General features: G+C 49.3%; 2 protein-coding genes across 4 annotated transcripts in view; one reads left to right on the top strand and one right to left on the bottom strand.

Annotated features, from left to right (window-relative positions):
- Positions 1–317: 317 nt before the first annotated feature.
- Mdh2 (malate dehydrogenase 2) lies at positions 318–14,287 on the bottom strand. The gene is made up of 9 exons (XM_059249278.1): positions 14,105–14,287; positions 7,692–7,860; positions 6,774–6,857; positions 5,668–5,777; positions 4,395–4,520; positions 3,194–3,271; positions 1,533–1,632; positions 1,080–1,231; positions 318–618 (listed from the first exon to the last, which is right to left on the bottom strand). The coding sequence occupies exons 1-9, from the start codon at positions 14,168–14,170 to the stop codon at positions 487–489; spliced, it is 1,017 nt and encodes a 338-aa protein (XP_059105261.1). The 5' UTR covers positions 14,171–14,287; the 3' UTR covers positions 318–486.
- A 102-nt stretch (positions 14,288–14,389) lies between these two features.
- Styxl1 (serine/threonine/tyrosine interacting like 1) overlaps positions 14,390–27,245 on the top strand; it is a 33,192-nt gene continuing 20,336 nt past the window's right edge. Inside the window, exons 1-3 of one of the 3 annotated variants that reach the window (XM_059249281.1) lie at positions 14,390–14,760; positions 23,615–23,718; positions 25,447–25,508. In XM_059249281.1, coding sequence (XP_059105264.1) covers positions 23,616–23,718; positions 25,447–25,508 — 165 coding nt within the window. In that variant the 5' untranslated portion in view covers positions 14,390–14,760; position 23,615. The remainder of the gene's footprint in view (positions 14,761–23,614; positions 23,719–25,446; positions 25,509–27,245) is intronic. The other 2 variants (XM_059249280.1, XM_059249279.1) reach the window with 2 other exon arrangements.

The raw sequence follows: 27,245 nt of genomic DNA, 5'->3' as shown, positions 1-27,245 counted from the left end.
TGGCTGAAGTCAGAACCTGGGACATGCTAGGAAGCACTCTAGCCCAGACACACCCCAAGTCCTCACGGAGGGCTCAGGCGAGTGCTCCAACACTCTGAGACACGGTCTCTCTCAGCTGCCTGGACTGCTCTGAACTCAACTCTGGCATGGGGAGGGCTTGAACTTCTGAGACAGTCTCCCTATGCAGCCTCAGCTGGCTTGTACTTCAGTATGTAGACCAGTCTGCTCTTGAAATCAGGGACCCCCCTGCAGCCACAGACTATTTCTGATTCACAGTGTAGTGACGAGGCCCTTGAGTAAGCTGACGGAGACCGGGAAAAAGACAATCAGGCTGCTTTATTGTTATCATCCACAGACCAGCCACACCACTGGGAAGGGAGGCTGATGCTGGTACAACACCCACCAAGCAAATTAAAGACCCTGGTGGCTTCAGAGACATGATGCTGAATAAGTTAGGGTGATGCTGCTGCTCGAGGCTCGAACCTCTCACTTCATGTTCTTGACAAAGTCCTCGCCTTTCTTGATGGAGGCTTTTAGCTCAGGGATGGCCTCAGCAATCATTTTCTCCTCAAAAGGAGTGATTTTGCCAATGCCTAGGTTCTTCTCCAGGCCTTTTTTCTGGATAAGAGGGGAGATGGTAACACGTGAAACCAAGTTAGTGTGATTTGGTGGCACAGAGGCCTGAAATCCTAGCACCCAGGAGGCTGAGGCGGCAGGTGCTCTACCACTGAGCCACACCCCAGGCCCTCACTGGGGGATTCTAGGCAGGTGCTCTACCACTAAGCCACACCCCAGCCCCTCACTGGGGGATTCTAGGCAGGTACTCTACCACTGAGCCACACTCCAGGCCCTCACTGGAAGATTCTAGGCAGAGGCTGCTGGGCTTAGCTGCATCCCAGCCCAGGAGGGATCAGCTGCTTCCAGAGCTGATCTGGCCTTGACAGCCATTCCCAGCTGCCACACCCCCAACCATACTTGCTTGTCCTGTGATGGGCCCGGCTCTACACTGAGACACCCACTCTCCCTTCCCTAAAGTCAAGCAAGCACCAACCACAGCCGTGGTCGCCCTGGATACGCACCCCCAACAGCAAGGGTGTGGAGAAGTAAGTGCACTCCGTCTCCTTGGACTGAACAAAGGAACACTCGACGACGCCTTCCTTCCCGTTCATGGCGTCCACAAGGGAGAAGACGAACCGGGCCCCAGCATAGGCCATGGACAGAGTGGCAGAACCTGGGAGAGAACAATGGGTCAGCACAGCCAGCATCACACCCAGGCCCCAGGGGTGTGCTCCAGAAAAAGCCCCTGCACACCACAGCTCCTGGTGGAGAATCGGGTCTGCATCTCCCCATTTCACTGACATCTCACCCCAGAAATCTGAGCTGCCTTCTAGAACCTTCTCTTCAGGCAAAGGCAGATGCACCTGGAGGGAAATACTCGTTCCCTACCCAGGGACAAGCACTTTTCCTGTCATGCTAACGTTCCTGGCCCCCCGTGTCTGTGTCCGCATCCCCAGAGTCGCCTGGGACTTCACCTGCTCCAGCCTTGGCCTTCACGACTTCCGTGCCAGCCTCCTGGATCCTCCCGGTGAGCGCGGTCAGCTTGTCTTGGGGAAAGTCAACCTTGGGGGTACACTGCAGGGCAAGCCAGGACTGTGTGAGGAACTTCCTGTACGATCCCCGACCCCCGGGGCTTGGCCCAATCCCTGCTCCACAGTGCATTCCACCTTCTATCTCAGCCCCACCGCAACCAGACACCAGGCTTCATCCTCAACACAGCAGTGCGGATGTAACCCAGGGCTTCAACCGTGTCAGACAGGGTCCCCACCACTCAATCAACCAATGTCATTTTCTATTGACAAAAGCAAATTCACTTTGTTCAGAGGCTTGGTTGAGAGAGATCTTATGTAGCCCAGGCTGGCCTTGAAGTCATGATGCAGCCAAGGATACCTCTGAATTCCTAACCTTCCTGCTTCCACCTCCACATGCTGGGACCGCCACCATGCCTGGCTCCCCCGATTGTGTGTGTACACATGCAGACATTTCCAGGCCTGAGGTTGACACCAGGGCTCTCCATCAATCACCCTCCAGCTGACATGTATGCTTTGAGACAGAGTCTCTCACTGAACCCAGAGCGAACTCAGCCAGGTGGACAGCCCAGCAAGCCCAGAGACCCTGTTTTCTCCTCCCTAGCACTAAGATGACAGGCCTGCACCTGGCTTTCTCTACATGGGTGCGGGGAACCCAGCTCAGGTCCTCATGCTCGTACAACAGACCCTTTACTGACTGCGCCTCCTCCCACCCCTCACTTTTCCAGGGTTTTGCGTACTGAGCAGCATGCTCCACGGCTGCCCGCAGTGATGTGGCTCCATCAGAAGACCAGGTGGCATCCTATCGGCTCACCTCCATTTACAACAAGTTCTCCCACCTTCTGGGAAACATGCACCCACAAATGAGCTTGGAGAATCACTGTTTTAGATTTGGATGTGAATGCCTTCTGTGTGGGGATGTCCATGGAAGCTACAGAGGGCAGCAGAACCCTGGAGCTGGAGTTACAGGTGGTTGTAAGCTGTCCCATGTGAATGCTAGAAATGAACTCAGGTCCTCGGCAAGTGGTCCTAACCACTGAGCTCTCTCTCTATCTCATCTCAGTCATCAGGATGGATGCCACGTTTCCTCTTGCTGCACTTACAGTTACACACTTTAAAACAAAATTCTATGCAAAAGCACCAGATGAGTCCTCATACCCAAGGGGCTACAGAGCTGATTTACCAATTCAACTCCTTTGTTTTTGTTTACTACAGGGCTTGATGCAGCCAGGCTGACCACAAACTCACTACATAGCTGATAACCCTGAGTCCTCTCGCCTCCACCTCCCAGAGTGGGGATTATAGCTGTGCACCTGGCCTCCGACACGGTCTGCTTTGATCTCATGGGATGTTTCCCACACAGTGCTGGAGCCAGCTGCTTCTGATCCACCCAGTTCCATAGGCTGTAGTCAGGAAAACCCTAGACAGCTGGGTTCCAGCCAGGGCAGAAATCCCTCCACAATACACAAGCGGGTCCCACTAGACTGTTTGAGAGCTTCAAGTGCCCTGAGGTGTTTGTGATCTCAAAGCTTCCTGCAATCCACCCATCAGCCCCTCCCTCTCCCTCTCCCTCACACACTCTCTGTCTCTCTCAGTCACTCACATACCTGAGAGATCAAGGGGATGATGGTCTTGCCAGCGTGGCCACCAATGACAGGCACGTTGACTCGAGCGGGATCCAAACCCTGTTCACAAGGCAAGGAGTCTCACTGTTAACAAGACTCTTGAGCAGAGACAAGTCGCAGTCACCAAGGGCAGACTGGAAACCCAGAAAGCTCACAAGCAAACCAGGAGGACACAGAGTCTGGGCCCTATCATGTGATTAGTCAGGTGCAGGGAGGGGACAGCTTGTGCAGGGGTCACTCCAGGCTCCTCCGTCACAAGCCGGATCGTGTTGCCCACTCCTCCAGCCACCCGACATTGTCACCCAACCAGAGGGCAGCAGCGATCCTTCCTAGGGCTAATGTCATTCTTCATGGAAATGCCCAAACTAGTGCCCCACATTCTGTTCCAGAGAAAGAGTTCTTCTCCCTCAACTCAGAAATCAAAATCCTTCCACACACTGGAGCCGGTCAGCAGAACAGCAGGCTCAAGGCATGAGAACAGACACTGGCTGAGGCAGCCCGGAGGCTCAGAGTGCCGGCTGCCCTGGCAGGGACCAGAGTTTGGCTCCCAGCACCCACGTGGCTCCCAGCTGCCTCTAATTCCAGCTCCAGGAGGAACCGATGCCCTTCTTGGGACACCTATGCACTGCACTCACATGTGTACAATTCCACACAGACCCCCATATAATTTTATATATATATATATATATATAATTAAAAACAAGATAAATGTATGTCTACTCATGTCTCTACATATTAAAAAAACAATGGGCTGGGCAGAGCCCAAGAGTCAAGAAGCTGGCCAGATGTGACTCCTTCAAGGTAAGCTACTATGGGTAACCCAAGGAAAGGATCTCTGGAACCTTCCTAAGTCCTTATCACCACATGTAAGGACTAGGAGATCAATCTAGTTTTTCCAGGGCATGGTAAATGGACAGGTGGCTACCATCTAAGGTGGATGAGGTAAGCCTGAACCCTGATGCACTGGGAAGAGGTCAAGGGCCAAAGGCACACTAAGCCAGGTAGTAGCTGGCCAGTCTGAGCCTGTGGGGTTCACTGCCTGCTCCTACAGACAACACTGAAGCCAGCCACAAAGACTGAAACCCCCAGGTCCAAGTCCTCCGCCATCTTCCCTGCCTGCGCAGGAGCAAGGGCAGCAGAGTTCAGAAAACAGGCAACTGAGAGGCACTCGCAGGGTCCATACCTTCAGCTCTGCCACGAATGTGTTCGCTCTGACGATGTCAAGGGTCGTCACACCGAAGATCTTGTTGGGGTTGTAGACGCCATGCTTCTTGAAAACTTCTGCTGTGATGGGGATGGTGGAGTTAACCTAGGGAAACCATGAGATGGATGTCAGCTGAGGGTGGAGCCAGCAACAGGCCCTGCCAACAACTGTTTGTAAGCCACTTGCAAGGCAAGGAGCCATGCCAGGTGAACAGACACCCTCTACTGCAAGGACACAGGAGGCTGCTGCCTCGGGGTTCCTTCTGCTGGGCTGAGGCTGGCTTAGAGGAGGTGAACAAGTAGATCCAAGTTCTGTCCTACTGACCCAGTGACTTTGGGCAAGCTGCCTGACTCCCTGGAACCTATAGAATTTATCTGTGCCATGCTGTGCTGGTTTGAATGAGAATGGCCCTCATAAGCTTGTAGGTTTGAATGGTTGGTCCCTAGTTAGTGGAACTGGTTGGGAAGGACTGGGAGGTGTGGCCTTGTTGGAAGAGGCGTGTCACCAATGGTGGGCTTACTCAGCTACCACAGGAGCAACCTACCTGCCTGCCTGCCTGCCCGCCACCACACCCCCCACCATGATGAGCATGGGCTAACCCTCTGAAACATAAGCAAGCCCCCAGTTCAATGCTTCCTTTTACAAGCTGCCTTGGTCACGTTACAACAACAGAAGAGCAAGACAAATGAAGACTATGACAACTACCTTATGAGGTGTGAAGTTCAACTGACTTAATGCAATAGGGGAAGAGCCAAAGACACCAGCCAGGGCACAGAAATCAAACAGAATAAAACGGCCACCAGATCTGTGTTGTGCACTTAATGTAACAGAGGAGACGAGTCACAGGCTACAACAATCATGGGTGAAAGGAGTTACACAGGTGGGCGATTTAAGCAGTGCATGCTGGTGCACCTGTGACCCCTCCATGCCAGCACCTAGGAGGCAGAAGTATGACCGAGTTGTTGGCCAACCTGAGCTATACAGTGAGACCCTGCCCACCCGTCTCCCCTCCAGGAAGAGGAGGAAGACAAAAGAGAAGGAGGAGAAAGAAAGGAGATGGGTATTCCAGGTGGGGAAAGGGAGGTACAGAAAGGGGAGGTGACCTGGCTGAAGGGAGTCAGTTGGAAGAACCAGGTTCAAGCTCCTGATTGGCGACAAAAGGCAGTTTTAGGATACATTCCAGGACCTCTCAACACCTCCAATGTGTGTACCATTATATCACACACATATCAGCCTCGCCCCCTGTACTCACCGGGTTGGCAATGATGCAGATCATGGCTTCAGGGCAATGCTGGGCACAGGCGGCCGTCAAGGTGGCCACAATGGTAGCGTTGGTGTTGAATAGGTCATCCCGTGTCATTCCTGGCATGGTCCAGGGTGAGAAAGCCACAAAGAACATAGTGAAATTTCAAGAAATATTTATCATATTTTTATTTATTTTCTGTGTACGAGAGAGAGAGAGAGAGAGAGGGGGGGGGGGGGGAGGGAGGGAGGGAGGGGGGGGTGTAAATCCACACACATCAGCAGAGATTTATTTATATGTGTGTGTTTGAATGTGGTGTGTAGGCCCACAGAGGCTCCCTAGTAAGACCTTACTCAAGGTCAGAGAATCTGATCCTGCTTTACCCAGCAGGGCTGCAATAATGAGATGATTTGGCCACAGTGTGGTTACCAGGTGTTTGGAAGGGTCAACACCTGGCTGTACATTGTGCTTTGATCTTGCAAGGGGGAAGTCTTTTGCCTTGCCCCTTGGCATTGTATAAAAAGCCCTTTGGAATAACCTCAAGACGACTGGTTACTGACCCAGGGCCCTCCTGAAGCTAGCCTGTGTCTGTCTGTCTCTCATATCATCTCCTTCTATTTGTTTTTTTTTTTTTTTTTTTTCCGTTTTTTGTTTTTGTTTTTCGAGACAGGGTTTCTCTGTATAGTTTTGGTGCCTGTCCTGGATCTCGCTCTGTAGCCCAGGCTGGCCTTGAACTCACAGAGATCCGCCTGGCTTTGCCTCCCGAGTGCTGGGATTAAAGAAATGCACCACTACTCCTTCTATATTTCTATCTAATACTTTCTCATTTCTCTCTCCTTCCATTAAGAACCCTTCGACAGGATGAAGCCGGACTCTGACAGATTCCCACAATGTAGTGGGCCTACTAAGCTTTAAGTAGGTGTTGGATCCCTTGGAACTGGAGTTACAGGCATTTGTGAGCAGCCCAATGTGGGCGCTGGGATCTGAAATCAGGTTCTCTGATTCTGCCCTTAATAGCTGAGCCCCCTCTCTACCCCCCCACCACCCCAGGGTACCCCCCAACACACACACACACACACAGACACACACACACACACACACACGCACGCACCCACCTGGCTTCCTGGGCACTCCAGCTGGGATCACCACCACATCGCACCCTTTCAGGCAGTCTGGCAGCTGCTCAGGTCCGAGGTAGCCTGGGAAGAAGACCCCATTAGAGCAGTGTAACCTGTATGAGCCCAGGGAAGCCATCATATCTGAGGGGAGGGAACAGAGAGCTTAGTCCCCCGCAAGAGCTGGGATGACAGATGTGTATCTCCATGCCCTGCTTCATACTCCTAAAACAAATTATTTATTATTATGGGGTGTGTGTGTGATCACAGCCAGCTGTGGAGGTCAACTCTTGGGGAGGAATTGGTTCTCTCTTTCTACCTTCATGTGTGTTCTAGGAAATGAACGCAGGTCACCAGGCTTACACAGCAAGGGCCCACCCACACACTGAGTCATCTTGCCAGCCTCAGCTTTCTTTTTTGTTGTTGTTTATTTTTGTTTTTTCGAGACAGGGTTTCTCTGTGTAGTTTTAGTGCCTGTCCTGGATCTCGCTCTATAGACCAGGCTGGCCTCAAACTCAGAGATCCACCTGCCTCTGCCTCCCGAGTGTTGGGATTAAAAGTGTGCGCCACCACTGCCTGGCTTTTTTTTTTTTTTTGAGACAGGGTTTCTCTGTGTAGCCCTGGCTGTCCTAGAACTCAGAGATCCGCCTGCCTCTGCCTCCTGAGTGCTGAGATTAATGGTGTGTGCCACTGGCCACCACCGCCAGCTCAGCCTCCTAAAAGACACCACTGCTTAAGTACTTGTAGAGCCAAGTGCGAAACAGGCAGCCATTTGGTCATGTGTGCAATTTCACTCTAAAGTAGCCCGCAGCCCCCGATTTTGACCATCCAGGTTCATCTGTGATCCTCCTCTAGAACTTGGACCCTGGCTCACTGCATGGCACACGGGGGCGTCTCCAGGGCGGCCACGCCCAGTACCTTTCACAGTTGCTCTGGTCTCGATGTGACTCAGATCTGCTGCCACACCGGGTGTGTGGGCGATATCGTAGAGGGTCAGGCGGCTCACTAGGGGGCTGTTCTTCAGGAGGAGTGAAAGAGGCTGCCCGATGCCCCCGGAAGCTCCCAGCACGGCTACTTTAGCATTGTTCTAGAAAGAAGCAGAGACAACACTTAGGACAGAACAGTGCTTCTTTAGATGACAAGAGGCCAAAGAATGAGCCAGCAGCCATATCGACCAGCTTCACTGTGGTGGAACTGTGGACCTTCACCCCAAAGTCCAAGTTCAAGTGGAGAGAACAGAGGCCTGGAGATGGCGGGACGCGAGGGTCACACTCCAATGTCTTTCTATGATAAGGAGGCAGCTCCACCCGGTAGCCAGCTGGACCGGCGTCAGCAGCCTTATCTCTGATCTGTAGTTTAGGAACTGTAAATATTAACTGAGAGCAGCAGCCCCTAGGAGCTGCACTAGAGTGGGGGAGAGCTGGAGAGAAATATCCCTGTCGCCATGGGGGGCCCAAGGCCTCCCCACATACCCAGTAGCACGGGACATCACTAACGCACACCCTCTTGTCTGTTCTGCCTTTCCCCACCTCACGGCCACTTCTGAGGAACTGGGATTGAACGTCGAGTTTGCTCCTGTTAGGCCAGTGTTCTGCTACCATCTCCACGCCCAGCCCCTCGTCACCTGCACTCTAAACCACCTTAAGATTACTTGTGGGCTGGCAAGATGACTCAGCAAGTAAAAGCACTTGCTGGCAAGCCTGAGCACCTGAGTTCGATCTTCAGGACCCACAGAGTGGAAGAAAATCAACTCCAGAAAGCTCTTCTCTGACTTCATGCATACCCACATGTTAACAAAATTTAAAAATAAAGATTACTTGCAACACTTAATACAACATAAATACGCAGATAATTGTGAAGACTATTGTTTAGGGAATAATGGCAAAAAAAAGTTTGCACATGTTCATTATGTAAGTAGTGTATTTTTGAAAGATTTTTATTATTTTGACTTATGCCTGTATGCTATGTGTATGTATCTGCATGAACGCATGCCATGTATGTGCATGTCCAAGAAGGCCAGAAGAGGGCATCAGATCCTTTGGAACTGTTACAGGCAGTTGTGAGCTGCCCAGTGTGGGTGCTGGGAACTGAACTCAGGTCCTCGGCAAGAGCAGCAACCGCTCTTAACCTTTGAACCATCTCTCCAGTCTGTTTTTTCCTTTTTGTTTTTTTTTTTAAAGATTTATTTATTTATTATGTTCTGCCTACATGCATGCTTCAGGCCAGAAGAGGGCACCAGATCCCATTATGGATGGTTGTGAGCCGCCATGTGGTTGCTGGGAATTGAACTCAGGACCTCTGGAAGAGCAAGCAGGCAGTGCTCTTAACCTCTAAGCCATCTCTCCAGCCTGTTTTTTCCTTTTTGAACATTTTCAGTCCAAGCCTGGCTGGGCCTGTGGGTGGAGGCCACATGGACACGCAGCAGGAAGTGTATATAGAACAGTAATTAATGCTGTAATAAGTAATAATGGGCTTCAGTTATCAAAAACCAAAGCCCAAGGTTAGGGTGTAGCTCAGTGACAGAATGCTTGCCAAGCACGTAGGAGAGGACTTGGGTTCCAATCCCAGTATTGGAAGAAAAAAGAGCTACACAGGGAGGCCCTGTCTCAAGATGGAATCTAACAGGGAAGCAGTGCAGGAAGAACCTGGCCTCTCAGGCCCCGCCTGCCCCAACCTGCTCCTGTCTCCTTGTCTCCCATCCTCCACTCAGGCCCCGCCAAGCTGCTCTCCCTAAGCACACCTCCATCATCTCACTGGACAGGGCAGCAGGGGTTCCATCAGAGCAAGTACAAATGGGGAACGGAAGAAAACCATTCGCACGGTTTCTGTTGATTCTACTGCTTTGAGACAGGGTCTGTTATGTAGCCCAGGCTGACGTGAAACTCACAGAAAAACTAGTCTGGACCTCACAGGTCTGCACCATGACACCTAGCTTAAAATCTTAAAAACAACAACAACAACAATAACAACAACAAAAAACCTTTTAGCCAGGCAGTGGCACACACCTGTAATCCCAGCACTCAGGAGGCAGAGGCAGGAGAATCTCTGTGAGTTTGAGGCCAGCCAGAGCTGTTACACAGAGAAACTATGCCCACCAAAAAAATCTTGTTTTTAATCTAACAAGTAAAAATCTTAAATGCTACCAAGAAACATAAAGAGCTAGTGCTCACCCTCGGGTCTTTAGGTGGGCCTGCTCTGTTCAATATTGATGGGACCCAGCGTGGGGCAATGAGGAAGGAGAGGCTTTCCTCACTTGGTCCTACGCTGTACACTGAGGTACACCAGCAATTCTGTGTACCTAGTCCTCCAGTAATGAGATCCTTTTTAAGAATGTTTTTTGTTATATTTGATTATCTACTTAGTCAGTAGACAACTTGCTGGAGTCGGTTCTAATTTTCCACCATGTGGGTGAAGGAGTGGGAGGAACTCAGGTTGACAAGCTTGGGGACAAGTGCCTTTATCCTCTAAGCCATCTTGTCAACCCCAGTGGGTTCTATCCAAGGCATTATCACAGTGGTTCCTTCCAAGCCCATTAGCCTTTGCTGAGAGCCCAGAGTTCTGATCAATAGTTTACTGTTTGGCAACTGTTCTGAAGATGGATAGATTGTAAAACATTTCATTCAAACCTCTGCTTTCAGAATGTAAATCCACAGTTCTTTGTTTCAAAACTTCTACATCTGTGTTTCTACTACATGGATACACTGTATATATACACACTGTATAGATACATGGTGACTGAGATACATTGAGGACTTTGGCTACATTTTATCGTTGAGATAGAGGATCCAAAGCCTAGAGACCAAACATAGTTGGTTCCAGTTGCCTTTGGACTTATTCCACTGTTTTCTCAAGAGCTAACTGGACACCCAACTGGCATTTTCTTTTTGTTTTTGAATTTGGTTTTTCTAAATCCAACCAAAGCTAAGCTGCTGAACCTTCCCACTACCCTAAACTTGCTCTTTCCTAGAAGTCTTTACACTCTTACCACCGAGTCATGCCCCAGCCCCTCACTGGGGAATTCTAAGCAGGTGCTCTACCACTGGGACACACCCCAGCCCCTCACTGGGGGATTCTAGGCAGGTGCTCTACCACTGAGCCACACCCCAGCCCCCCACTGGGGGATTCTAGGCAGGTGCTCTATCAGTGAGCCACACCCCCAACCCCTCACTGGGGGATTCTAGGCAGGGGCTCTCCCACTGAGCCACACCCCAATCCCTCATTGGGGGATTCTAGGAAGGTGCTCTACACTGAGCCACACCACAGCAAGCACACTACGACTGAGCGCTACCTCTAGCAAGCTCTTCCAGAACTCTTACTCATCTCAGTAAAAACTAGTACCACAACCCCAAACCTTGGCATCATCCACGACTCCACTCTCTCCTGTACCTGATCACCAGCAAATTCAGTTAGCTCCACCAATTTTCACCACATCTACAGCTGTCACCCAAATTAGTACAGTGACTTCTTACCTGTCTCCCTTTGCCTACTAAGTAACTGTTCTGTTCAAAATGGTACTTCCCTTTTGAGAAAATGTCCAAGTTGTACAGGGCTTGCTGGGTTCTCTCCACCCTCCCCCACATTCTCGATCATTCCAGGCCTCCCTGCTCCACACGCTGGACTCTCAGTACTGTCCACCTGCCTGGAATCCTTTCTATATGATCTATGTTTTCTCCTGGTCTTCACTGAAATGTCACGTTCCCTGTGCCTGGGAGATGGCTCAGCAAGTAAAAGCACTTGCTTCAAAAGCCTGAGGACATAAGTTCAATCTCTAATCTTCCCCACATGGAGGAAAATGAGGATAGACTCCAGCAATGTGTCCTCTGCCCTCCGCCATTCCAGTGCGCACATACACACATACAGATACCCACACTGCCCTTTCCCCCAATTAAAAATAAAATCTCAACTCCCTTCCTCTTGAACGCTGACTTTTTCCTCTGGGGCTCACAACTAAAACACTTTAGAACAAGGCAGAGACAATAACATATCTACTATAGAATTCAGGGGCTGAAAAAAAATGGCTCTGTGGGTAAAAGAGATTGGTTGCCAAGCTTGATGACCTAAGTTCAATTCACATAACCAAATGGTAGAAGGTAAAAACCAAGCTGCCCTTACCACCACATGTGAAACATGGTACATATACACACACACAGAGTCAATGATTTTTAAAACTTTAAATCAAAACACAGAGTTCTGTGCTTCGCTCCATGCACAGATGCAACCACCAAAATTCAAATGGAAGCTGGGCACAGTGGCTCACACTTTTAATCCCAGCATACAGGAAGTACAGAGGCAGGTGGATCTCTAGTTGAGACCCCTCACGTCTACACCAAGAGGTCCAGGCCAGCCAAGGTTGCACAGTGAAACTCTTTCTAAAAAAACAAAAACAAACACACACAACTGGGCTGAACCTGGGTTTGTGGCTCAGTGGCACAAAACTTAAGGCCCTGAGTTTGACTCAGTGCCACAAACCTGCCAACCCTCAGCCACACTCTGCACTATCTATGCTGAGCTAACCCCACTCTACTTACTCTTCAGGAGCCATCTTCATCTCTACCTACCAATTATTTCTCATCCACCCCAGTCCGCTTCTCATTCATCCTGGTATCTGAGCACCCAGGGCCTTGTATATGCCTAGGAAGTGTCTACCACTGAACTATGTCCCTATAACTTTGTTTTATTTGAGACAGAGTCCTACTAAGTTACCCAGGCATGTCTCAAACTTCTAATCTTCCTGCCTCTAACTCTTGAGTAGCTGGGATTACAAGTATGCATGAGCACACCCAGTGTGTAATTATTTTAAGTATTTTTGTTTCCCTTTTTTTTTTTTTGGTGTGTGAGGTTATGTGCAGGTACCCAAAGAGACCAGAGGCCAGAAGGCTTCAGATCCTCTGGAGCTGTAGTTACAGTGCTTGTGAGGCACCTGTCTTGGGTCCCAGGAACCAAACTCTGGTCCTCTGCTAGATTAGCAAGCACTTTTAACTGCTCAGCATCCCTCCAGCTCCCTGTATCTATATTTTTCAATGACCTGATTGAATGGGAAACAGGAAGACATGACTTAAATGAGCAGAAATTCAGAGTTCCCTCAAATTATCAGTTCCCTTTTGGGGCGTGGTAATTATTTCTTAAGCCTTGGTTGTATCGATTTGTACAAATCTAGAGATTTGTAAAAACACAGATCCTACTCTCCAAACAGGATCCTGGCACTCCACTTTTAATTGATTCTGACATGCACTAGTTAAAGCACCACTGTCCAAGTAGAAGATGACTAAAAATAGCTTAGTTGTAGGTGTCCAAGGCCAAGTCTACCCAAGGCAGGGATGATCCTCCAAGAATAATCTGTAAGAGAAAAAGGCTCCAGTGGAGGAGGTGTTTCAGTGAGAACTAAGACCTGAGTTCAAATCCCCAGTTCTGCAGCCTGGCAGGTTCAAAAGCCTTGTTCCAAATAAATAAGGTCTAGAGCAGCGGTTCTCAGCCTTCCCAACGCTGCAACCCTCCAAAAACACTTAAGTTCCTCATGTTGTGGTGGCCCTCAATCATAAAATTACTTTTGTTTCTACTTCATAAATACATTTTGCTACTGCTATGAATCATAATGTAAATATCTGATATGTGACCTCTGTGAAAGGGTCCTTTGACCCCCAGGATAAGAACCACTGGTTTAGAGTGATGGAGCAGGGTACCCGATGTCTTTCTCCAGCCTTTGCACACCCATGTGCACACACACCACAGACACAGAAAAATAATTTTTGAACAACGAGGCGTGATGGTGCATGCCTTTAATCCCAGCACTGGGGAGGCAGAGGAGGATCTCGAAGAGCTCGAGGCCAGTCTAGTCTAAATAAATAAGCACAAAGAAAGCAATCTCTCAGTGGCTAGACCACGGACAGCGATCAGGCGCGCTGAATTTCAATCAATTCTGTCACATTACTGTAACCTTGACTCGGTTCTCTATCCTCAGAACCTCGGGACGCCTGCACTACAAAATTAATACTACACGTTATTTCTCTTCCTCATGCATAATTCATACGGACGCTACAAGCAGAAAATTAGTTAGGTCAAAGCAATGCAAAGTTGCATATAATGCAATCTGCTTCCGGATCGAGAGCTTGGGATTCTGTACCTACAAGAAGCGCAGACTCTCCGGGGGAAACCTGGCCCGGCTCTGCCCCTCTCCCAGGCTTTGTACACCGAGCGTCGGTCGGGACATGAGCCGGGGCGGGGGATGGGGGGCCCTGATGTCCAGGATGAGCCTGGCTGGTGAAGAACCCGCGCGTTCCGGGGATGCAACGTGCCGCCCCGGAGTTCCCCGCTGCGCTGGCAGCCCCTCGTACCTGGGCTGAAGTGCTGAAGCTGCGGCGGAGAGCGGCGCCGGCAGGCCGGGCGAGAGCGGACAGCATGACTGGGGCGGGCGGGGCACGGACCTACAGGCGAAGGAGCTAAGAGCGGACCAGTGACTCCAACGACCTCCACTCTGCGCAGTGTCCGCCGGGCGCAGATCCACCTGATCTCGCGAGAGAAGCCCCCAAAAGCCGGACTCCGCGCCACCAAATCTCGCGAGGCAGGCTCGGCCCAGCGCTGCCTGGTCTCATTAAGAAAGACCCGGCCCCCTTCCGCGATCTCGCGCGAGAAGTCTGACGTCACACCGCCCCGTCGCCCGAAAGAAACCCTCTCTTAGACTCCGCCCCCTTACGTGATCTCGCGAGAGAGGCTCGGCTAAGTCTTGTCTGGTCACGGTCTCCTCCCCGCCCCGGAACCGGCGTTAGGCTTTGCGGGCTTTCAGCGTCTCCCTATAGGACGGTCACGTGGGTTAGACGGAATCCCGGGAACGCCCCTGGCAACCGGGTGTTTGGAGGACTTGCGGAGCGCGCTCCTAGAGGACCAGGAGGACAGGCGCTAGTTTAGAAGCGCCTGACCGGAACCGTTTCCTAGGTGGGGCTCCAGACAGACGTCCTGCCGGGGAGCCCGACCGAAGTCGCTCGCGCAGCAGGTCAGGCGGCCCCCGAGCCCCTGACCTCAGCCAGGCCCAGCCTTCCTGCTCCCGGAGCGAGGCTGGAGGGGGTTCTGGGGAGGTTGATGAGTCCCGGAGCGGGGTGGGCAGCGTTTCCCCACTGCACCGGTCAGAGCCGACATTCCCACAAGTTGCACGGAGCCTTGCTGAGTTTCCAGGCTTTGCACACACACCCCTGCTGGGATCACCAAGTCCTAGCACTGACTTAGCAGCAGGAGATGTGCAGGAAGGACCACAACCCTGTGGTATGGAGGAGGAAACGTTTGGAGACTGTGACTCGGGCTTTGGTCCTTGTCTCTACCCTTCGATCCCAGCAGCAGTGCGGGGAACACGATTCTACAGCTCTTCGCCTTCCTGCTCTTCTTTTATTCCTAACCGTGTGTGTGCGTGTGTGCGCGCGTGTGTATGTGCGTGCGCGCACCATTCACAAATCTTTAAAAAATTTTTTTAAGTTTGCCGGGCGGTGGTCGCCTTGAATCCCAGCACTCAGGAGGCAGAAGCAGGCGAATTTCTGAATTCGAGGCTAGCTTGGACTATATGATGAATTCCAGGACAGCCAGGGCTCCACAGGGAAACCCTGTCTCGAACCCCCGTTTCCACCATCCCCCAATATATCAGGGCTGGAGAGATGACTCGAGGTTAAGAACACTTCCTTGATTCTCTTGCAGAGTTCAGATCCTAGCATCTTAACCGGGTGGCTCATAACCTCCTGTAACTCTAGCTCCAAGGATAGCCATCACCTCTGACCTCCGCAGGCACCTACATTCGCGTGCAAAAATAAACATAACTAAATATGATAAAAATGTAAAATTAGGGCTGGAGAGATGGCTTAGAGGTTAAGAGCACCAACTGCTCTTCCAGAGGTCCTGAGTTCAATTCCCAGCACCCACATGGTGGCTGACAACCATCTGTAATGAGATCTGGCGCCCTCTTCCGTATACATAATAAATAAATAAATCTTAAAAAAAAAATGTAAAATTAAGGATCAGTAGACAACACCCAAAGAATGACAGCTGAGGTTGACCTCTGGCTCATACACATGCGCACACGCCACCCACGTGAAAAGATGTTTAAGATAATAGCCAGGTGTGATGGTTCAGGTCAGTAATCCTAGCATGCAGGAGGATTGATGTGAATTTGAGACTAGCATGAAACTCTGTTTAAAAAATAAAGCCGTGTGGCACACGCCTTTAATCCCAGCACTCGGGAGGCAGAGGCAGGCGGATCTCTGTGAGTTCGAGGCCAGCCTGGGCTACCAAGTGAGTTCCAGGAAAGGCGCAAAGCTACACAGAGAAACCCTGTCTCGAAAAAAACAAACAAACAAACAAACAAACAAATAAATAAATAAATAAAACAAAAAACTGAAGCAACCACACAAAAAAGTTCAGGGTCTGGGGATAGGAAAGGAACTGGATGGGAGGGCATGGGGGTGGCTTTGATCCAAACACTTTATACGTATGTGAAATCATTAAACACAAGTTCAGTATCCTAGCTCTGCTTGAGCAGGTCTGTAATCCCAGGTTCCTGGAGGTTGAAGCGGGATGGTAGCAAGTTCAAGGCCTGCCTGGGACAGGTAGTGAGCCCTTGTCTCAAAACAGGACGTAAAAGGAGGGCTAGGGTGTAGCTCAGTGGTAGAGTAGTGACTGGCATTCCATCCCCAGTCATACACACACACACACACACACACACACACACACACACACACACGTGCACACAGCAGCAGTTCAGGTTTGAGAGGCAGACAGTTGTTTCATAGACTGCCGCCTCCGTAGAGGACAGTAACACATCAGTGACTCAGTCTGGCTGGGGACCGTGACAGAATGCAAGCCTTGGGGTTGGTTACGAACGGCATGAGAGCTGAAGAACACAGCCACGCGTGAGAGCTCACATGACTCTTTCTCTCTCTTCCCTGGCCTCAGCCTCTTTGCTGGGTTGATAAGGTGTACTGCCAGCCCAGTCTTGGAGTTGGTTCTGCCTTCTCTGGTTCTCTCCGGCCTTTGGGGAGCTGGCCAAGCCTGACAACCTGAGCTCAAACCAGGACCCACACGGGAGAACGAGAGAGCCAACATGCTGTTGATCCTTCAATAGTGGGAAATATGTAGGCAGGGAAAGGAGGAGGCAGGAAAATGTAGTCCTGTATTCGGACAGACACATTCTTTCTGTTGCCATGGACCCGTTTGGACAAGCGCTGCCCTTGATCTTGTGTCCTGAGTATGTGCTCTGGGAATTCTTTAATTTTCTAACATCATCTAATGGTCAAGAACTATGTGTTATTATGATTATTAATGTGTTTGTTTATTTTGGTTTTCAAAACAGGGTTTCTCTGTGGGTAGCCCTAGCTGTCCTGGAACTCACTATATAGACCAGACACTGGCCTTGAACTCAGAGATCCACCTGCCTCTGCCTCCCAAATGCTGGAATTAAAGGTGTGCACCACCACTGCCTGGCTGTTACCATTATTTTTAAGGCAGGTTTTCATGAACCCCAGGCTGTCCTCAGACTTTCTTTGTTGCTGAGGATGGCCTTGAACTCCTGATCTTCCTGCCTCTGACTCCAGAGTGTTGGGATTACAGGTTTGCATCCGCTATACCCAGTTTATGCAGTGCTGGTTATGGAATCTAGGACCTTGAGAATGGTAGGCAAACACTGTACCCACAGAGCTCATCTCTTTTTTCTGTTTGTCAGACTTGAGACCATTCTGAGAGCAGGCCTCAATGAACTTTGGTAGAGCCGAGTGAGTTTAGAGGAGGTTAGAAACATCAGATGATTCGGGGTGCCGGAAAACTAGCCAAGCAACTTGGATCTTGTTCCTTCGGGTGTGTCCAGCAAGAGCTTTTGAGGCCATCAAAAGCATGTTAAGGAGGAAACAAGGCTTGATTTAAATGCATAGGATCCCTGGACCTGAAGGTAGGGGGAATGGAGTGGCTGGGGGATTTGGGGTGGTGGGGAGAAACTATACATGAGATGGTTAAGATGTGACAGATGAGGGTAACTAGAGAAGTGCAGAGGCAGGTCACAAGGGCAGAGAGGGTAAGAGTCTGTGGTTAACCAGGTCTGAGGCATGAATGATAGGGATGTGGAGGGGCCTGGAGGTGTGCATCAGCTGGGAGAGAACTTGCCTAGCATGCAAGAAGTCTGGGGCTGGATCCTTGGCACCTCATAAAGTGGGCATGTGCATGGTGGTGCCAGCCTCTTTTCCCAGCCAGCCTCTCTTCCCGCACTTAGGAGGTACAGGCAGGAGGAGAGGAGGATCGGGAATTCAAGGTCATCCTTGACTCCATGACTCCAGAGAGTTTGAGGCCAGCTTGGGCTACTTGAAACCCTGTCTCAAAATTGATGATAGCCAGACGATGGTGGCGCATGCCTTTAGTCCCAGCACTCGGGAGGCAGAGGCAGGCAGATCTCTGTGAGTTCGAGGCCAGCCTGGACTACAGAGTGAGTTCCAAGAAAGGTACAAAGCTACACAGAGAAACCCTGTCTCAAAAAACCAAAAAAAGAAAAACAACTAAAACAAAAACAAAAACAAATGATAATAAAAATCAAACTTGAACCTAGCCTGTAACCAAATTAGTAGTGTGCTTTGAGATCATTTATAATTACTCATTCTGCTTACACCGTGTACTCAGCCTGATCAGAATCAACCGACCCCTAAGAAAAACATTGTGATCCCTCCCACTCTGCTTTGGCCTCGGGACGCATTTCACACTCAGCTGAATGCACAGCCTCGGTTGAACCATGTTTCCTGTTTTTCCTTTGTGACTCTTTCATGCCCCTGACTCAGGACGGTGTCTGTGTGTATGAGATGTGATGACCAGGTCTATGACCATGCGCTAGAAGCAGTGAGGCATTGAAAGCAATGTCCCCTCACCCCGCAGTGTGTAGGAGCATGTGAATATAGAGTAACCATTTCTGGCTGTGCCTTTGTGTGCTGTTCTGGGTCAGCAAGGCCAGAAGAAAGTTCTCTCCCTTACGGGACCCCTGTAAAAGAGGCTCCTTCCTTTTGGTTGTCATATCTGTTCTGTTGTATTATATAAAGAGGGCGCCTTTGTTCAGGACCGCTCTCTTCGATGTAGATCTGAACAGACGAGGCCAGCTTCTGGACAGAGCAGGCCAGCAGCACCTCCCTTTATGCAGCATGACACCCCGGAGGTTGTTCTCTCCTTCCACTGTGTGAATCCTGGGAATGGAACTCCGGTCATCAGGGTTGGTGGCAGGCACCTTTACCCATCTCACCATTCTTGAAATCATTGCAGCATTTGGATTGTCCCTGGATACCGGGTTTATCACAGCAGTCTGACATCCTGGTCTCTGAGTTAATAAACTATGAGTTAATTCAATATTAAGGCTCCGTCACCACGCCCCTCGGGTTTCCTGTTCTCTATAAGCGCCTGCATTTGGGAACTAGAGTGTCTGGCTTCACTATTTCTTTATCTCTCTTTCTCAATTCTCCTCCCCACCCCAGGTGAACTGTGGCTTGTTGGTAGAGCGGGGTTAAAAGCAGAGATGGGGCAAGAAAGTTCCCACGGGAGTTGGAGCTGACTCGTTTTCCCCACACAATGCTTTCGTGACTATCTCCTGCCTGCTGCAGTTCCCCTGGCTGAGCATGGTTACATCCCAGTCTGCTTTCAAAGCCATAGCCCATGGTTTCTCATCTTCCACCAGTATTGATTGGTCCTCTGCCCCTTTAGGGTAAACCTGTGTGTGTGTGTTTGTGTGTATGTGTGTGTGTGTGTGTGTGTGTGTGTGTGTGTGCATGTAAAGGTCAGAGGGCATCCTCAGTTGTCATTCTTAGATGGTGTCTACTTTTATTTTGTTTCTTGAGACAGGGTCTCACTATGTAGCCCTGGAAGGCCTGGGACTCACTATGTAGACCAGGAACCTAAAGGTTCCAAAACAGTGTCACTGGCTGGGGCCAGGTGTTCAGGTGTGTAGGCCTATGGGGGCCATTTCACAGCAAAGCACAGTAACAAGACAGGGAAATGCAGGAGGCAAGAAGCCCCGCTGGGCAGCAATTAAATCAGCATCCCCTGATGATATTTGGGCTCAGACAGTAACACTAGAGATGGATAGAACTGACCAACTTGGACTCCATTAGGAGGTGCGTTATAGATAGTATGGGAGGGAGGAGGAGAGGGCGAGGTCTCTATCAGGAGGTCTGCCATGATTTGGCAGGGAATGGTGCTGCCTATGGAGCCTGGCATGACTAAAGATGACCAGGTATTAGAGGTACGGCATATATGTGGTAAAAGTTTTGGCCTGGGCAGGTTGGGTGGGCTTGGAGAGATGGCTCAATTGATAAAATACTTGCCACCCAAGTCTAGAGACCTGAGTTCAATTTCTAGCACTCATTGAAACAGCCAGATTATACATGTATATAAACTGAGGCAGAGTTTTCTGTCCCAGACGCCCAGTCCCAAATAAACACACAAAAGCTTATATTTAATTGCAAAATGCTTGTCCAGTAGCTCAGGCTTATTGCTAACTAGCTCTTACATTTAAATTAACCCATTTCTATTTAATCTATGTATTGCCACATGGCTGTGGTTTACTGGTCCTCTGGCATCATGCTTCCTGGGTGGCTCTCTCGAGTCTCTCTTAACTCCAATCCTCTCCATCTTCATCCTCAGTTTGATTGACCCACTGAACTTCCTGCCTGGCTACTGGCCAATCAGCATTTTATTAAATTAAAGATTTGTCAATACAAGTGACAAATCTTTACAGTGTACAAGAGGATTATTCCACATCACATGTACACACACACACACACACACACACACACACACACACACACAAAATCTAAGGAGAAAAAAAGCCAGGTGTCTATAATCCTAATGCTAGGGAGGCAGAGACAGGAGGATTGCTGAGGCCAGCTGGCCAGCTAGTCTATCTGAATTGATGAACTCCAGGTTCAGTGAGAGATGCTGTCTCAGAAAATAAGATACAAAAACAGCTGAAGGAGATACCTGCCATCAACTCCTGACCTACACACACTAACACACATAAACATATAAACACTAACGCACAAAATAGTTTTGGACCATTGAGTGTCATGGCTCATACCTGTAATCCCTGCCCTTGGGAGGCAGAGGCAGGAGGATTTAGAGTTTGAGGCCAGCCTTGGCTTTGTAGCAAAACCCTGGCTCAAAACAAAAATGTTGGCCATGTTGTACTTGAGCTATCCAGCAGGCATGTGGGTGGAGTCTGGAGTCTAGAGGTCAAGGCTCGATAGCGTGTGGGAGATGGGGAATGTAAGTGACCCCACTTATATTCAAGGACCCAGAAGGACCCCTGAGGTCCTGTGTCTTACACCGGTGCTTCTGAATCTCAACTCAATGTGATTTTTTTTTTTCTAAGACAAGGTTTCATGCAGCCCAGGTTGGTCTTGAACTTGCCTTGTACTGGGGAATTACCATGAACTTCTGGCTCTCCTGACTCCACCTCCCATGTGCACCATCACACCCTACTTTGGGACAGTGTTACTGCAGCATTATGGAGGTAGAGACTGAGGCATAGAGAAGCTCATTATGCCCCCAAGATAATACAACCAAGAGCAAATGGCAGAGCCCAGATTCAGACCCAAGAGAGCCTGACATCGGAGCTGAGGAAGAGAAGGCCGTGGAAAGATGCCACCCTCTTGGGAAGCCTTGCCTGGAAGAACAGACAAGGGCCTAAGGAGATGGCCCAGCTGGTAAAAGTGCTTGCTGCTCAAGTGTCAGGACATGAGTTTGGATAGCTCAGAACCCAAGTAAAGTGGCCAGGCACAGTGGCACAGGCCTGAAACCCCGGGGATGGTAACATGGGAGGTGGAGACCGGCGGTTCCCTGGAGGCTCACTGGCCAGGTATCCTGGCCTACTGTGTGACTGTCCAGGTCAGTGAGAGAGCCTTCTCAAAGGGGGAAGGAGCCTGAAGAGTGGCACCCCAGGTTGTCCTCTGTCCTCCACAGGTGTGAGAAGTACACGCATATACAGAGGATGGCCGGTCCAAGAGCGTGGCTGTGCTCAGGAAGGACCCATTGCAGGAGTGATCCTGGGTCTGGGGACCTGGGACACTGTCTTCTTTGATGAAGATACTGGCTTTTAAAACATCTTTTTAGATTTCTTGGATTTGAATGAGTGATTTGCCTTCATGTATGTATGCGTACCACACACATGCCTGGTGCCAACAGAGGTTGGAAGGCATTGGCTCCCCTGGAACTGCAGTCAGGGATAGTTGTGAGCCACTGTGTGGATGCTGGGAACTGACCATGGGTCCTCTGTAAGAGCAACAAATGCTCTTAACTGCTGAGCCACCTCTCCAGCCCCAAATATTGGCTTTTCTTTTCTGTCTTTTTGAGACAGGGTTTCTCTGTGTAGCCCTGGCTGTCCTGGAACTCACACTGTAGACCAGGCCTCTGCCTCCTGATTGCTGGGATTGAAGGCGTGCACCACCACCACCTGGCCTAATATTGGCTTTTCTTAAAGCCTTGTATCAGTGACTTAAGTGGAGCTGTCTTGAGCAAGGTTACTCCCCTGGACTCAATTTCTCTTCCACTTTTCCCTGTTGATCTCCTTGACGAACCTTCTAGAAGGTGGCTCCCAGAAACTCCAGAAAGTATGAGCGTGTGGCCGACATTTCCTATTTAAATCGTAATGAAAACATTTAAAAGACTTATTTTATTTTAAACTGTGTGTATGCGTGTGTGTCTGTGTGTGGGTATATGTACACGTAAGTGCAGGTATCGGTGAAGGCCAGAAGAGGGCGCAAGATTCCCTGAAACTAGAGTCACAGGCAGTTGTGAGCCACCTGATGTGGGAATTAGGGTACGAACTAAGATCTGCAAGAGTACTACACACTCGGCCACAGAGCCATCTCTTCAACCCCTAATTAAGAAAAATTATTAGGGGCTGGAGAGATGGCTTAGTGGCTAAGAGCATGAGTTACTCTTGCAGAGGTTCCCAATACCCACATGGTGGCTCACAACTGTCCGTAATGCCAGTTCCAGGGGATCCAACACCCTCTTCAGGCCTCCATGAGCACAGGCGCGCACATGGTACACATACAAACAGGAGGCAAAAGACTCAGAAAATAAATCTAAAAGATGAATTTGTGTATGTGAGTGTGGCTGTGGGTGTGGTATGGCATGCACATGGAGATCACAGGATAACTTCTGGGACTCCATCCTCTCCTTCTTCCATGGGTTCCAGGGACAAACTTGGGTCATCAGGCATACACAGCAAATGTTTGCACTTGCTAAATAGTCCTGCCCACCCCATAGCAGTCTTTTATAGCGCATTTCCTGCTTAGGTTGTTGTGTGGCTATATCTGTATTCCTTCTGGACTGAAATCTCAATAAGGTCGCTCTATTTACCTTGGTTATTTCTAAGGCTTGGCTTAATAGGCGCTAATTAATTGTTAATAAGGAAAATGAGAGCTGTTGATATAGCTCAGGGGCAGGGTATTTGTCTAGCATTCAGGGACCCTAGGCTCAGTTCCCAGCGTATACACACACACACACACACACACACACACACACACACACACACACATACACAGAGAGAGAGAGAGAGAGAGAGAAAGAGAGAGAGAGAGAGAGAACAAATGAAGTAGTAACTGTTTATAGCCTACTTGGTATTATGTGGTTCCATATGTTGTAATACACATTTACGCATTCATATATTATACAGTATATTTGCATATTCATCACACACTTGGCAAGCACTTGGTCAATTGAGCTACAACCCCAGCCCCTCCCTTCCAATTTTTGAAGTGTTTAATTCAGTTTCTCATTTTCTGGCCGTTTGTCTTAGATAGAAAGATGTGCTAAACTTGTGCGCTGTTGATTCTTCCCAGCAGCATGGCTGAGCTGCTCTTCTGTGAGCCAACAGAACTCTATAACATCTTGAATCAGGTCTCAAAGCTGTCCAGATTAGCGGAGCCCAACTACCTCTGCTTGCTGGGTGAGTAGAAAACAACAATGCACCCACCCAAACACACATACCGACACCAGCATCCAGACACGCAACACATACACCAACGCACACACACACACACACACACACACACACACACACACACACACACATCAGCACACGGTTAACCAGTGGGTATGTTGAGAACAGTGGCCTGCACACTTTCCTTCTGAAGGTTGCCAAAGGTTTGGGAAGGGCAATGAATGGCGTTAGAAAGTTGTTTTGTTGTTTGGTTCCAAATGCTGCTGCCTGTGATTAGGCTCAGTAGATAAAGGGCTTGCCATGGAATCATGAACACCAGGGTTTGGTCCCCAGCACTGTATAAAAGTCAGGTGAGGCCAGGCGGTGGTGGTGCATGCCTTTAATCCCAGCACTCGGGAGGCAGAGGCAGGCGGATCTCTTGTGAGTTCGAGGCCAGCCTGGGCTAGAGTGAGTTCCAGGAAAGGCTCAAAGCTACACAGAGAAACCCTGTCTTGAAAAACCAAAAGAAAAAAGAAAAAAAAAAGTCAGGTGAGGGGCTAGAGAGATGGCTCTGTGGTTAAGAGCACTGGCTGCTCTTCCAGAGGACCTGGGTTCAATTCCCAGCATCCACATGGCAGCTCACAACTGTCTGTAACTTCAATTCCAGGGAACCCGATACCCTCATACAGATATACTTGGAGGCAAAACACCAATGCACATCAATAAAAACTTAGAGAAAAGTCAGGTGATTTGGCAGCCTGCCTGTAATCCCAGAACTCAGGAGGGCGAGACAGACACCCTGGGCAAGCTGGTTGACTTGACTGGGTAAAAATGTGAGCTCTGGGTTCAGTGAGAGACTCAGCCTGACGAGGAATTGAGGAAGACACACAGGCATGTGCACACACATGGACCCGTACCCTCACACACTCTCGTGCACATGCTTGTGGATATACAACATACACATGCACATACAAACAAGGGAAACAATGCTGTTATTGAATGTCATACTGCTAGAAAGATAATTCAAGATTAGATCAAGGTCAGTGGTCTAGCACCAAGAAAGCGCAACCAAGACTTGTCAGGCTCCCTGGGTTACATGGTGAGACTCAGTCTCAAAGAGATGGAGAGGTCAGCTGGGCGGTAGCAGCACACACCTTTAATCCCAGCACTCAGGAGGCAGAGGCAGTGACTGAGGCCAGCCTGGTCCACAGAGCGAGTTCCAAGACAGCCTGAGCTACACAGAGAAAGAACCCTGTCTTGAATAATCAAGGGGGGGGGGGAGAAAGAAAAATAAAAAAGAAAGGAAGAAGAAAAGAAGAAATGAAGAGGTGGAGGTGGTGGAGTTAAAGGTTGTTGTTTTGTTTTGTTTAAAGACAGAGTCTAGGGCTGGAGAGATGGCTCCGTGGGTAAAGGTGTTTGCTGTCGAGACTGGTGGCATGTGTCCAGCCCCTGGAACCCACAAGGTGGAAAGAGAGAACTGACTCCCACAGGTTATCCTCTGACCCCTCCTTGTGTGTGGCATGTGGGCATCCTCCAGCGCACTTATAAATGCAGAAACTATTTATTTGAAGACCAGAGTCTTGCTATGTAGCCCTGGCTGGCTTCAAACTTACAGTCCTCCTGTCTCCATCCCCCCCATATACACACTAGGTGTTGAGATCACAGCTGTGTTTTGAGTGGACAGTTACCCACCTACCCACCAGTGTTGTGTTCCTTTACAGTTCCTGTTCTGAGTTCAACTCTTTTCTTTCCCAGATGTTCGATCCAAAAGGCAATATGACGAGAGCCATGTGATCACTGCCCTTAGAGTGAAGAAGGTATCAGGCTGAGTCAGAAGCAGGCAGCCTGGGGACCTTGTGAGGGTGGGGAGGACAGGGAGTTTTTGCCCTGGGTCCAGAGGATGGCATCAACTGTGAGGGACAGGTTGGCGGGGATGGTGCATGTCCCATGGATCCCTCCCACATGCCTAGAGTTCTTCCTGGTAGACACTCGCTGTTCCTGCCATTAGTAAGCATGTTGTAAGTCACGCTGGCTGTAATCTGGGAACGAGGGTCCATACAGTCTGTGGACACTGCCCTCTCCGTCCCCAGGACTTGGCTGTGAGCTTGGTGGTGGGTTCTACTTTGTCTAGCCTCTGGCATCTAGTCGGTCATCAGTACAGATTGTTGGCACATACCAGTGACTAGAGAGGGGCCTTCGCTCTACCCAGCACACTTCCCAATCCTTGTTTACCATTTTTTGTTCGTGTGTGAGTGTTATGTGATTGTGTGAGTGTATTATGTAATCGTGTATGTGTATTACGTGATTGTGTATGTATTGTGATCATATGATTGTGTGTGTGTCTATGTTTGTGTGCCTGTGTGTATATGTATGTGTGTGGTGTATGTGTAGTGTGTCTGTGAGTGTGTATTATGTGATTGTGTGAATGTATTATATAATCGTGTATGTATATTACATGATCTTGTGTGAATTATGTGATCATGTGATTGTGTGTATATGTGTGTGTAACTTGTGTGTGTATTATGGTTGTGTGAGTGTATTATGTAATCATGTATGTGTATTGCGTGACTATGTGTATATTATGTGATTGTGTGTGTGTGTATGTGTGTGTAATGTATGTGTGTATTATGGTTGTGTGAGTGTATTATGTAATCATGTATGTGTATTGTGTGACTATGTGTATATTATGTGATCATGTGATTGTATGTGAGTGTGTGTGTGTGTGTGTGTGTGTGTGTGTGTGTGTGTAAGCCAAAGGATGGTACTTATCCTTTTCTATCACTTTCCACCTTATGTTTCTTAAAAATTTTATTACATTATTATTTTTTTAAAAAGTGTGTGTGTGGAAGCTGGGCGGTGGTGGCACACACCTTTAATTCCAGCACTCAGGAGGCAGAGGCAGGTAGATCTCTGTGAGTTCAAGGCCAGCCTGGTCTACAGAGTGAGATCTAGGACAGTCACCAAAACTACAGAGAGAAACCCTGTCTCGAATAACAAAAACAAAAGTGTGTGTGTGTGTGTGTGTGTTTGTACATGTGTGTGCATGAGTGCAGATGCCTGCAGAGTCCAGAAGAGGACATTGGATCCATTGAATCCCCTAGAGCTTGAGTTACAGGCAGATGTGAGCCACTCAAGGTAGGTGCTGGGAACTGAACTCAAGTTTTCTTCAAGTGTAGCAAGTGCTCTTAACTGCTGAGTGACCTCTCCAGCCCTTTTATTACACTTATCTGGTGTGTGTGTATTCTTATTTATTCTTAGCCAGAGTCTTGGTATGTGGCCTAGACTGTCCTAGATCTCAAGAGCCTCTTACCTCAGCTTCCCCATTCTAGGATGTGATGTGTGGACCCCCACCAGGCAACAGGCATCTCCCTGATGTTCTCTTGAGCTTCTAGACCAGTGAGCTTTCTCCCCTTTGAGTTCCAGAGATCCTTATTAGTCTGGACTTCTTCTTCTTCTTTTTTTTAAAAGATTTATTTATTTATTATGTAAACAGTGAGTGTTCAGCCTGCAGGCCAGAAGAGGGCACCAGATCTCATTACAGATGGTTGTGAGCC

This window comes from Peromyscus eremicus, chromosome 23 (genome assembly GCF_949786415.1).
Source record: "Peromyscus eremicus chromosome 23, PerEre_H2_v1, whole genome shotgun sequence".
Taxonomy (NCBI): Eukaryota; Metazoa; Chordata; class Mammalia; order Rodentia; family Cricetidae; genus Peromyscus; species Peromyscus eremicus.
This window is presented reverse-complemented; position numbering and strand designations above follow the sequence as displayed.